Source organism: Miscanthus floridulus, chromosome 11, assembly GCF_019320115.1.
Source record: "Miscanthus floridulus cultivar M001 chromosome 11, ASM1932011v1, whole genome shotgun sequence".
Taxonomy (NCBI): domain Eukaryota; kingdom Viridiplantae; phylum Streptophyta; class Magnoliopsida; order Poales; family Poaceae; genus Miscanthus; species Miscanthus floridulus.
In genome coordinates this window covers 69786558-69797642 of record NC_089590.1, presented here as the reverse complement: position 1 = coordinate 69797642, position 11085 = coordinate 69786558, and the positions used below count along the sequence as shown (strand labels likewise).

Below are 11085 nucleotides of genomic sequence, written 5' to 3'. Positions count from 1 at the left end.
TTTTAGTAATTGAGTGACAACCTAGGTGGACTAATTGTGTTTTTTATGAGATACACAGGTGATTAGTCCATAGGTACATGTGTGTGAGCAACATATGCCATGAATGTGAAAATGGCTTGGAGATGTTGCAAAGCTCACACATGTGATGATGAAGGAGCTCATTGCAAATGAGACAAACATTGAGTCATGTGATCAAGGTGGAGAAGATCAAGACATGACTTGGCTTGATGGACCAGTTGCAAGCGTGAAGGGCAAGTTGAAGGCTTTGGAGCGATGGACCACGTGGCGGTGAAGCTTAAGCAAGACTTGACGCTGATGGACGAAGGGAATGGTGAAAAGCAAGTGAAGTCAAGATCGATGAACCAATATGATCACGTGATGATATAAAGTGGATCATATCATTGTTGATCATGTTGGTGCCTGTGTTGCATCGACATTGAAGGAGATGGAATGAAATACGCAAGGCAAAGGTATAACCTAGGGCATTTCATTGCACCGGTCATATGTATGTAGAGAAGTTGATGACCGGGTTTATGATAGATGGCCGTACTATCAAGAGGGGCAAGCTTGTTTGCATATCGGTCATCTAGTGCCACTCGAGTGATCTAACTTTGCATCGTCGCTAGGATTGAGTGGCGTGGCAAGTTGAGTGGCTAAACCTTTGGAAAATGATTGTGAAAATGCTAACACACATACACATGGTAGTGTACATTTGGTGATGTTGGCACATTTACAAAGGAGATGAAGTTGGAGTTGATGTGGATCAACTCGGCGATGGAATAGAGGCGAGAAAGGTTCGAAACTCCACCGGTGGAGTGTCCGCCTGTAGAGTGCGGACAGTCTGACGGTGCCACCGGTGCCCTGTACAGAAAAGATAGGGTTTCACAGAGTGCACTGGACGCTGGTCACATAGTGACTGGACGCTGGGTCCCGCGTTCGGTCAGTGGCAGCAGTGAGCGCGCGGTCTTGGTCTTGTGACCGGACACTGGCGCGAAGAGTGACCAGATGCTCAGGGTCTGCGTCTGGTCAGTGCCGACGTATGGTGATGTAGGTGGCGCTGGAGTTAGGCACACGGGCACAGAACTGATCGGACGCTGGTCTACGTCCGATCATGGTGGACCGGACGCGTTCGGTCGCAAAACAGAGGCTCAGGGAGCTCTCTGGAAACGACCGGACTCAGGCATAGCATCGTCCGGTCATTCACTGTGCAGCATCCGGTCGCAACTTAACCATTGAGCTCGGGCGGCTCCGGTTGAAAGCAGAGCGGCACGTGGATGGCATAGAGCGTCCGGACACCGGCAGGGGGCGTCCGTCGATCTGACCAGAGCGTCCGATCGTCCCAAAATTTGCCCAGTGAAGGGGTAATGGCTAGTTTAGCCCATGGGGCTATAAATAGAAGGTGGTCTCAGCCATGGCTTGTGCTGAGCACCTCGGGGGACTTTGTGTCCATGCTTGAGAGTGCTTGGGAGCCCTCCATCTCATATATGCTTGATAGTGATCATCCGATTGTGTGAGAGAGCGATTCTAGTGCAATTGCATCGTGAGGTTGCAGTGAGTGGCACTAGATGATCGAGTTGTAAGCCAGTGGTGCTCGTTACTCTTGGAGGTTGCCACCTCCTAGATGATTTGGTGGTGGTCTCCGTCGAAGCCCGCAAGAAGCTTGTGCGGTGCTCCGGAGAAGAGCTTTGTGAGAGGTATTGTGCTTGCCCCACGGGAGCCGCGAAGAGCAACAACTAGTTGAACGTGTCGTTGAGCTACCCTCACTTTTAGGGTAGGTTCTTGCGGTGCCCGACGTGCGGGCTTGGCGGGTGATGCCAATTAGCCGCCGAACCACGAAGTGAGCGGTCGACACAACGGGGACGTAGCGTGTTGGCAAGCACGTGAACCTCGGGAGAAAATCACCGTGTCAACCTTATTCTTCCCGTTGGTTTGCAATCCCTTTACACAAACTTGTGATTACTTTTATATACATTGTGATTGTGTAGTTGCTCTTGTAATTAGTTAGCTTGTGTAGCTCACTAGTTACCTTCTTGCTTGTGTAGCATAGAAGTAGCTCCCTTGCGTGGCTAATTTGGTTTGTGTAGCCTTGTTAGTCACATTGATTAATTTGTGTAGCTAAGTATTTGCGCTCTCTAATTTAGCATTGGTTGCTTTGTTATTGAGCATTGCTAGTGAGCTTAGTTGGCTTTGTGCTTTTGCTTACTAGCATGTGTAGGAGCTGCCTCATTGCTTGAATTTCTAGTGGCATAGGTTTGTGTGACATTGCTCCTAGAATTGGGTAGGTGAGCTCTAGCTAGCCCGTTACCTTTGTTGCTTAATTAGGATCTTTGCGAAGTGCTAGAGAACAAAGATAGAGGGGTGTAGTCTTGGCTATATCGATAGTTTTAATTCCGCGCTTGTTTCGGTTAGCCGGCGCGATTAAGTTTTAGAAGCGACTATTCACCCCCTCTAGTCGTCATCTCGACCCTACAGGCGGTGCTTCCCGTCGTTGGCAACGCCTCCTCACTTAGATCGGCTTAGGGTTAGAGGTGTATGTGGGGTGTCTGGCGACGCAGGTGATTCTCGTGCCTTGTGCCCCGACCCCCACCTTCCTTTTTATGATGTTGTGCGACAAAGGCCCACCAACTATGGAGCGGTTGGGCACCCCGATCAGGGCGCGGATTTAAAGGCCCAATTAACCGTTGGGCCAATTGGTGGAGATCGAACTAACAATTTTATACGTTCGGCTGGTAGGGTCTCGGCTCGTTTCCACTTGTTTCAGCTTATTTTAGCTTATTCTCTCTCAAAAAATACTATTCAACCATCCAAAATCATCCAAAACCAGCCAAAACCTGACCAGCCGAACGCCCTCTTCAGGTTTTGCTTCCCGCGCCGTTTCTCGCTGATGCCTCCGTGTACCAAAAGGGTAAAAGCGAAAGCCTCCATGTTCCTAGTCAAATCCTACGCACTACCAGTAGTAGTACGAAACATCATCACTGTACCATTGCAGTTAAGCGTTCTTGATGGTATTTTGCTTGCTTATTACATTTCGACCAACTCCGAAAACATTTTTCAGGGTTGATGTTCTTATGCCTACATTGCAGTTAAGTGTTCTTGGTGGTATTTTGCTTGCTTATTACATGTCGACCAACTTCGAAGACATTCTCAGGGTTGATGTTCTTACGCTGAAGCAGCGGCCAACCGAAAACTAGTGCGGAGTGTTAAGCTAACGGCTCCCGTCGTTTTGAAAAAAAAGCAGTAATAAATGGCACATGCCACACACACTTAAACTTGCACAGCACCAACCTTAAAAAAACCGTTGGAGGTAGGTTATCGACCTAGAACAACACTAATTAGCTGGTTCTCAAGCAGGACTTGCCGAAGATCCTTAGGCCAGTCTCGGTGGGAGTTTCACTGGAGTTTCAATTGCATTTAATAGCCTACCACATATGTATTTTTGAATACATGGCAACATTTTAATGAAGAGAGAGAAGAATTAGGTTTCATGGGATGAAACTCTCATAGCACAATTATCAACTCTATGAGTCATAGAATTAAATGTCTATGAAACTATGGAATGAAACTAACTCTCTATGAGTCGTGGAATTAAATGTCTACTAGTATATTGCCCGTGCTAACGTTACGGTAACATCTATAAAAAAATAAGTCATAAAACTGAAATATAAATCAACTTATGAAAGAAACACAAACTCAATTGATAGAAATAATCAACTGAGAGAAATAATTTTTACCTGTTCTGTCTAAGTCATCCATGTGATTACTTCAATAGATAGATATATGACCTGGTCTATCACACTGTTAGCCTATCACCTTATCCATACCGGATCTCATGAGCATCTAACAAAACCATGTGAACTCATGCCATATTACTGTACCCCCCACGTAATCAGCCTATATAAATGTGCAACAAATAAATTGTGGCATGACACTTAAGCAAAAAAACTGACATTTCAGACAACTGCAAGTCCAAAATCTTGTCTGAGATGACAGCTTTTGCCGACCGGGGCCTACTACCAGACATAACTTTTGCAACAAATATATTCAAGAATGCACCCATCCATCCGGGAGACTTATTGCAAGATGTATTCAGCATTCATATGTCAAACAATATATGTGGGAAGAGAACGTCTCGGAGGGGAAAGTAAAAAAAAATGCACAGTTTCATATTGTACATCAACTACCTATATAGAGGAAAAGAGTACAAAAATGGCATATGAGCCGCTAGGCAATTCTATAACATCATCTGAAGAATACAGAAAAAAATTTAGGTCAACGGAAACCAGAAACAACTGGAAATGAAGATAATATTACTAAACAAAGCAACTGGCCATCTGCAAGTTCCGCCCACTTACGTTTGTTTTTGGCTAGATGATTTCTTCGCAGAACCAAAGAGCAGAAGAATGGTGCACGCGTCGCCGACGATATTGTCGATGCTGTGCTCCCATTTCTCATATGCTTTGAAGCCTGAGAACCAGAGCAGTACCTGTCGTTGACAAGATTTTCTCACACCATCAGTGATGTGTTCATTACCTATTTTAAATGCAGGCTCAGTTTTAAAGCATGTAACAAAAATTCTAATCTAATGGAAGTATCAGGTATCTCATGTCCAAGAGGGTGCCGATTCCGTACAGCAGTGGCTTCTCGGGCCATTGCTTCCACACGCTTGGCAGCAAGGACGGCTGCCCCCTCATCTGCAAAACAACATAAGCAGACCAAAATTTGTTATTGTTACATTCAAGAATTCACAAAAAACTACTCACGCAATTGTGACTGACCACGAAACCCATCTCCATACCTCGGCCGACTCCCTCCAGTGCCGGAGTAGGAGGTGCAGCTCGTCCACGTCCATGCCCGGCACCACCACCTCCGCGATCCATAGCCGTCCTAGCAGTATTACCTCTTCCACAAGCTGCCACAAGTTGTATAATGTTCAAACCAGGCAATCTACGTTGTCATGAACACACCAAGTTAATATGAAATAGGAGACCGAAAAGTTCCACTAATTTTATTTCGACAGCAAATGAGACACCTATTTTCATTATTCAGATATTTCACATAGATGTGATACAAATATATATAGCCAACACACTGAGCAACACCCTGCAGTAAGAAGACAAAATAAGAACATTGTATAACCATCTATGAACTAAATAACTGGAAATCTTAAAGCAACTGTGCGTTGATGATGAACCTATACTTTTGAAGCTTTTCAAAAACTAAATCATGAAACTAACCGTGACACATATGTGGTAAATTGTTGTTGCCCCCTCAGCCATTTCTTTCATAAGAATTTTCTTACCTGCACGATGAACAATCATAGCATTTCTTTGATGATAAGAGAAAAAAATAAAAATGGCAGTTGAATCTCATATCATTTTTAGCACTTTAAAAAAAAATGCTGCAAAGTTTATTTGCAAACAATAAGGTCAATTTCTAAGCTTCTAGTTTAAATATCCATGACCACTTCCCACCAGAGCACAATGGTCGCGGACACAAATAATTTATCCCTTGGAGAAAGTTTGTGAATTTTTTCTACAAACATGATTATTCTACACTGGTTAGCGAGGATACAACTAACAGACTGATGTCTGACAAAATTTATTGTTCTGACGAAAGGTTACTGGAAAAGAAATCTACATGGACAAAAAAATTCGAGACGAACCTGAAATCAAACATTGCATTTGCTACACAAACATTGCTTGCTCCTGCTAAGCAAAAAAGAAAAACAAATCATTGTTACTAACCCTTAACAACAAAATTAGTTTTGCGCTGATCGTTCTATCCTATTTTTTTGCATTTGTTTGAACCATTAAATTTGTACAAATGTCTTATGTTCCCATTTTTTAAGAGCTGCTCATAAGTGCCAGAGCTCCATTTAATGAAGCAGATTGCGCAACTCACTTTGTTGCAAAAGAGTGAAAAATACAGATGGATCTTACCTGTGTAAGAAATGAAATTCTCATCTTAAAGAAATGAAGAATCGCAATCTTTGGTTACCTCGGACGGGATCCTATCAGCGTTCTGCCAGAATGTGCATCAAAACAACCGAATCGAGTCAGCAATGAACCAAGCAAAAAAACATTACCGATATAAGAGCGGAGAGTCTGGCCGGCGAGGGGATCATGTGCTTATTATTCATCGAGCAGCGTGCAGATATGGATCCAGATCCCGTCACCGCCGAGCACGACGACGGCGGAGCGCGACACATCACTCCTCGCTGAGGCCCAGCAGCAACGCACGCACCAAGCGGGACTGCCAGGACGATGGCAAAGACATAGGCCAGCCAAGTGGAGCACGAGGAAGGCGGTTCGAGTGGAGCAGGTAGAGATGGGCGTGGCGGCGGCTAGGTCTGCGGAGACGTCGGCAGTCGGCACATCCGTTCGTACCTCCATGGATTCGTCCTCTAGATGGAACTTCCTTCACTTCGACGGCCCACCGAAAAAAAAATCGGAGACATGAGCACACGAACCAACACCTCCCGCACGGTGAGCGCGGCGTTGGTGCCTCGAGCTCGGGCCGCTCCAGTGGCTCCCCGTCCTTTCCCCGCACCGCGACTTCACTGACCTGCACCCGCTCCTCGCCTCCTCCACCGTCCTTCCCGTGCCGCCGCCATGATCTCGGCCCAGGTCCGCCGATGCGGCTTCGCAGGACTCGAAGCGGCCTTCACGGGGACTGAGCTGTCGTGCGGCGTGCATGCGTGCCGCGGGCGTGAGGAGCTGTGCAGATGCAAAGAAGGAGCGCCGTCGGATATGGTTAAGTAAGCAGAGAGGACGAGTGAGAGTTAATATCGTGTGTACGTTTTTAATGTGGTCTTTTTAGACGTAGTTTAGGCCGTGACCGTAGAGGTGGGATTTGTTTGATGGTCGTAAGATAATTTGAAGTGGTGTATTATAGGAGTAGAGATAGAGATGAAACTATGGAATAAAACTTTCCATCAAAAATGTATGTTTTATCCAAGTTTCATTTTATTCTATACGACGTAGCAGTTTTGAAAACAACCAGACGAAACTCTACACCGAGACTCGCTTAAAAAAAGGAAGGCAGGATAGATGATGATACAGGAGCTAGTCACGGACACAAGGGTCCATTCAGATGTCTATTTCTTCTGTAGCCATATGTTTTCAACTTTTCATCATCAGCAGTAGGGAAAACCTTAAGCCTAACACCATCAACAACTACTGCTACTACGTAGCACATAGAGATTTTTTTTTCACAAAAATCCCCTAAAACGAAGACCAGAAACACCCATACATGATACAACGAACGACACAGCAGCGCAAAGAGCTGCATGCATGCAGCCTAGACACCAGCGCGCTCTCCTCTCCTCCCGTCTCTATACACCATCAGCGATACAGGTAGGCAGGCCGGCAGGCACTGACTGACACTGAGTAGGTCACGGCGCCACCAATGGCGCAAGGGGTTTAAACAAAAAACACAAACCCATATACGTAACTGTAGCGGTAGTTCCTGGTGGTACGAGGGCGATCTGATCTCTTGGTTTTGGGGAGGGGGAGCACAAACGCGAGCTCGTTTGTGAGCTTTTCTTGACGGTGTGTTAGCCGGCAAGGATTGACCCGGCCCTGGCCTTGGGAGGCCTCGGCGGGGACTCCACGTCCTTGGGGGATGCAGCTCTCGGCGCCACCTTCTTGGGGGTGCTCTCCTTCCGCTCCATCTCCTCGTCCATTTCGATCTGCTCCCTCCTGCACTCCTCGGTACAGAAGGGGATGTCACCTCTGCACAAGAGACACAAGGCCACCCACCCCCATAAGATTAGCAGGCCATGAAAACCCCAAGCAGTAGTATCGTACTCCCTCAATCTCAAATTATTTATCATTCCAAGAATATTAGAAAGTCAATAATTTGGAATGGAGGGAGTACCAAGAATAGACGTCTTTGGATGCCTGCACCACTTTTTTTAAGAGAAAAATGTGCACCACTTGTGCTCGTGCAACAGAACCATTAGACCAGTGTCATGGCTGAAATTTAAAAAGGGGACAACACAACTCATGGAACTGAACACTAGTAACTTCAACCTGCCCACAAATTCATGGACCTGACGATACCCAACGCGTACTACTATATTTTACTTCTGCCTTACCGCATCACAGGTAACAAACCCATAAAGCTCCCGTGCTTAGCAGCGAAGGGCCTGTTCCGATTATTACCAACATTTCCATATATAAAGAACAAACAAAAGAGTGTACTCCGTAGTAAATTGGCAGGAACTCACGGCGTGGTCATAAATAATAAGCGCACCAATTTTGGGTCCCAAGAATTTAATAGATTCACGCGCAAAAGCAACCTGAACGAACACATCAAGGATGACAAAAACTTCGCACCAACACCACATCGGAAAAAGTAAAAAGAGCTCTCACCAAATTTTCCATGCTACTAGTACTTTTTTTTAATTAATCTGGGCTGGACGTTCGAACTCCCACTTTTCCGGCAGACGATTCGGCAGTCAAATTTCCTGCTCTTCCAAGGAAAAATACACCTTCCAAAGATGTCGGAAACGTCCATACCACGGGACCCGCTCCGCTGCAGAAAACTCCAAAACCATTCCCCCCAACAAGCGCAAAGCAAAACGAGCGGCACAACAAGGCCAGGTAGCGGTAGCCATGGCGGTGGCAGAGTGGCGAACCTGTACATGAAGATGTCGCGGTTGCTGGCGAGGGGCTTCCGGCAGAGGAAGCAGACCTCCAAAAAGTGGCCCTGCGGCAGCCCTCCCGCTCTCGCCCCCGCGCGTCCTCCCTCCTCCCGACGCGGCCACCAGCTCGTCCTCCACGCCGGAGCTGACGAGCCGGGTCCACGCCGCCGCCGACGCGCCGCCCCCTACCGAGAGCGAACGGGCTGTCCCGACCGCCCCCGCTCCCGCTCCGGCCCCCTCCTCCGCCCCCGGTCCTACCCGCGCCGCCGAGGCCCAAGTCCATCGGCGGCGGTGAAGAAGAGCCCGCCCCTGGATCCACCTCCCCGCCCCGGGGGCGCGGCTCGTCGGTGCGATCGGGCTCGGCCCGGTTCGGTGGCTCGCGTGTTCGTGTCCGCGCGGCGGTGCGAGGGGGGAGGGAGAGATGGACGGTGTGTTGTTGTATCGGGTGTGTTTAAAGGGGAGACAGGAGGTGGAGGTGGTTTTATGAAGTGAGCGTAGGGAGGGGCCAGAGGGTGGGTGGTGGGTCCACCGCGGGGCCCGCGTGGCGGTGTTGGTTAGTGGGATCCGCTGCCCCGTGGGGACCACCTAGGCACGGCTCGACTCCAAGGGTTGCTTTGCTCGACGAGAAGAGGAAGCCTCTGCTTTCCGGGGTTTTTCTTTTTCTGTTTTTCTCGAGCGTTCTTTTGCGCCTGGGGATTGGGCCCGGCCGCTCGGGCGCGTGGGTTTTGTTCGGCCTGCGGCCGTTTCGAACGCTCGTGTGAAACTTCTCTTGAACTGTTCAGTGGGGACAACTGGAATCAGGGCCAACTTGACAGTGTGATTCTGTGTCTTTACATTTTGCGGGTTTGTTGCGCGTTGCACCTGAGGCCTTCCGTTCGGGTCTCTCTAGTAGCTTCTGTACCTGCTGCAACGCGGAGGTGCGGGTGCCCTCGGCACCGGGCATCAGTGCAATCACATTGCAGTACCTAACCACGTCGCGTGCTCTTAAATCCGGTTTGATCCGTTTTTTTTATCTAGAACAGTGTTTTTCTCTCACAAATTCCTTCAGAATTCCTTTAAATTATTCAAATTCCTCCAGAACCGTACCATCCGAACGGGGCCGTAGTTGAGATGCCAATTTTATCCTCCGGTACTCATGAATTTCGTATCCAATGAGTGTGGGTACGGACATAAAAATTTATCCAGGAGTACATAAGAGTCGGGTATCCGTAAATATACAGGAAGAGTGTGGGTACCAGTAATTTGTAATTTATAGTGTATACGTAGCATGTCGAACTATAAAAGATGATATTTTTTATTAATGGTTGAATAAAGTGATTGCGTGAGCTAGTATTAACTTGTTACTTTAGTTCTTATGTAAGTTGTTTTGTGTTATCTATACGAGCATAAACGACCGAATTATGAATCTACGATGTATTGTGGTTTGTGTATATTATCCTAGTGAACTATATGTAAGTGAGGTTCGACATATTTGCATGTTGCTGTTTAACTATATTTTTTTTGTATTGATCTCTCTTTAATATACTTGATGGGTACGGATTTTTACCCGCAAATATGCTCGCGGGCGGGTAAAACTTAGGTTGCGGATATACTTGGGGCAAGTAAATGCTTTACTCGAACCTTATCTAACCCGTTGCCATCCCTACCATAGTACTTTGTATTTGGTTGATAAAACAACAAGGGACAAGACAGGTCGTCACTACTACCGGAAACTTAACTGAGGCGGGCAAAAAGTATTAACCGAGGCGATTTTTGCAACCGCCTCGGGCGAAAGGTCACGGTTAATCGTGGCCTTAACCGAGGCGGTTGCCCTGCCCGTCTCGGTTAATCGAATTAAAAAACAAAAAAAGGAAAACCCATGGATAAGCCTGGTGAGCCCATCCACGGGCCCGCCGATTCCATCAACGTGCCACCGCTCCGCTCGCCAGATCCGGCCACCCGCTTGCCGGATCCGTCCACCTGCTCGCGGGATCCATACTCCTGCTCGCCGATCTGGTCGCCTGCTCGCCGATCAGCTCGCCGCACCGAGCTTGAGAGGTAGAGAGGTGAGAGGGTGCGTCGGATCCGCCGGAGGGAGAGAGGGCCACCGCGCCGCCGGAGTAGAGAGGGCCGCCGTGGGAGGAGCCCGCGCCCCTCGCCGCGCCCGCTGTTGCCCGGCCCGCTCGCATGCACCGCCGTTCCTGCTCCGGCGCACCGCCGCTGTTGCTGCCCCGCTCGCCGCTCCATCCTACTCGCTTGCTCCCCCGCCTGAGTAGGAGGGGAAGGCTGGGGCGCCGCTACCTGTCGTGGCCGAGTGAGGAAGAGCGGTGCAGTCGCCGGTGCGGGAGGGAGTGGGAGGGAACATGCTACAGTGTCGAGTAAGGGAGAGAGTGAAGAAGAGCGCCGCTGCCTGCGAGACGCGTGAGGGAGAGTGCGGCGCCGAGGGACGGGTGGGGAGA

General features: G+C 48.4%; 1 protein-coding gene and 1 pseudogene across 4 annotated transcripts; both read right to left on the bottom strand.

The window, feature by feature from the left end:
• Nucleotides 1–4141: 4141 nt before the first annotated feature.
• LOC136494766 (uncharacterized) lies at nt 4142–6752 on the bottom strand. 4 transcript variants are annotated; one of them, XM_066490943.1, is made up of 7 exons: nt 5940–6752; nt 5663–5705; nt 5235–5299; nt 4796–4909; nt 4630–4691; nt 4353–4483; nt 4142–4243 (listed from the first exon to the last, which is right to left on the bottom strand). In XM_066490943.1, exons 2-7 carry the CDS (start codon nt 5679–5681, stop codon nt 4182–4184), a joined length of 453 nt encoding a protein of 150 aa, XP_066347040.1. In that variant the 5' UTR covers nt 5682–5705; nt 5940–6752; the 3' UTR covers nt 4142–4181. The 4 variants fall into 4 exon arrangements, with proteins under 4 accessions (XP_066347040.1, XP_066347038.1, XP_066347039.1 ...); XM_066490941.1 differs by having other exon boundaries at nt 4142–4483; nt 5940–6021; nt 6387–6752; XM_066490942.1 differs by having other exon boundaries at nt 4796–4944; nt 5030–5705.
• A 743-nt stretch (nt 6753–7495) lies between these two features.
• Nucleotides 7496–9080, bottom strand: LOC136493714 (FCS-Like Zinc finger 6-like; annotated as a pseudogene).
• Nucleotides 9081–11085: the final 2005 nt, after the last annotated feature.

Excerpts from the sequence above, each read along its gene's own strand:
- LOC136494766 (XM_066490940.1), bottom strand. Across the intron at positions 4,692-4,795 it reads ACTGGAGGGAGTCGGCCGAG|ATGAGGGGGCAGCCGTCCTT; the intron begins GTATGGAGATGG and ends GTTGTTTTGCAG. Across the intron at positions 4,484-4,629 it reads TGGCCCGAGAAGCCACTGCT|GTACTGCTCTGGTTCTCAGG; the intron begins GTACGGAATCGG and ends TGTCAACGACAG.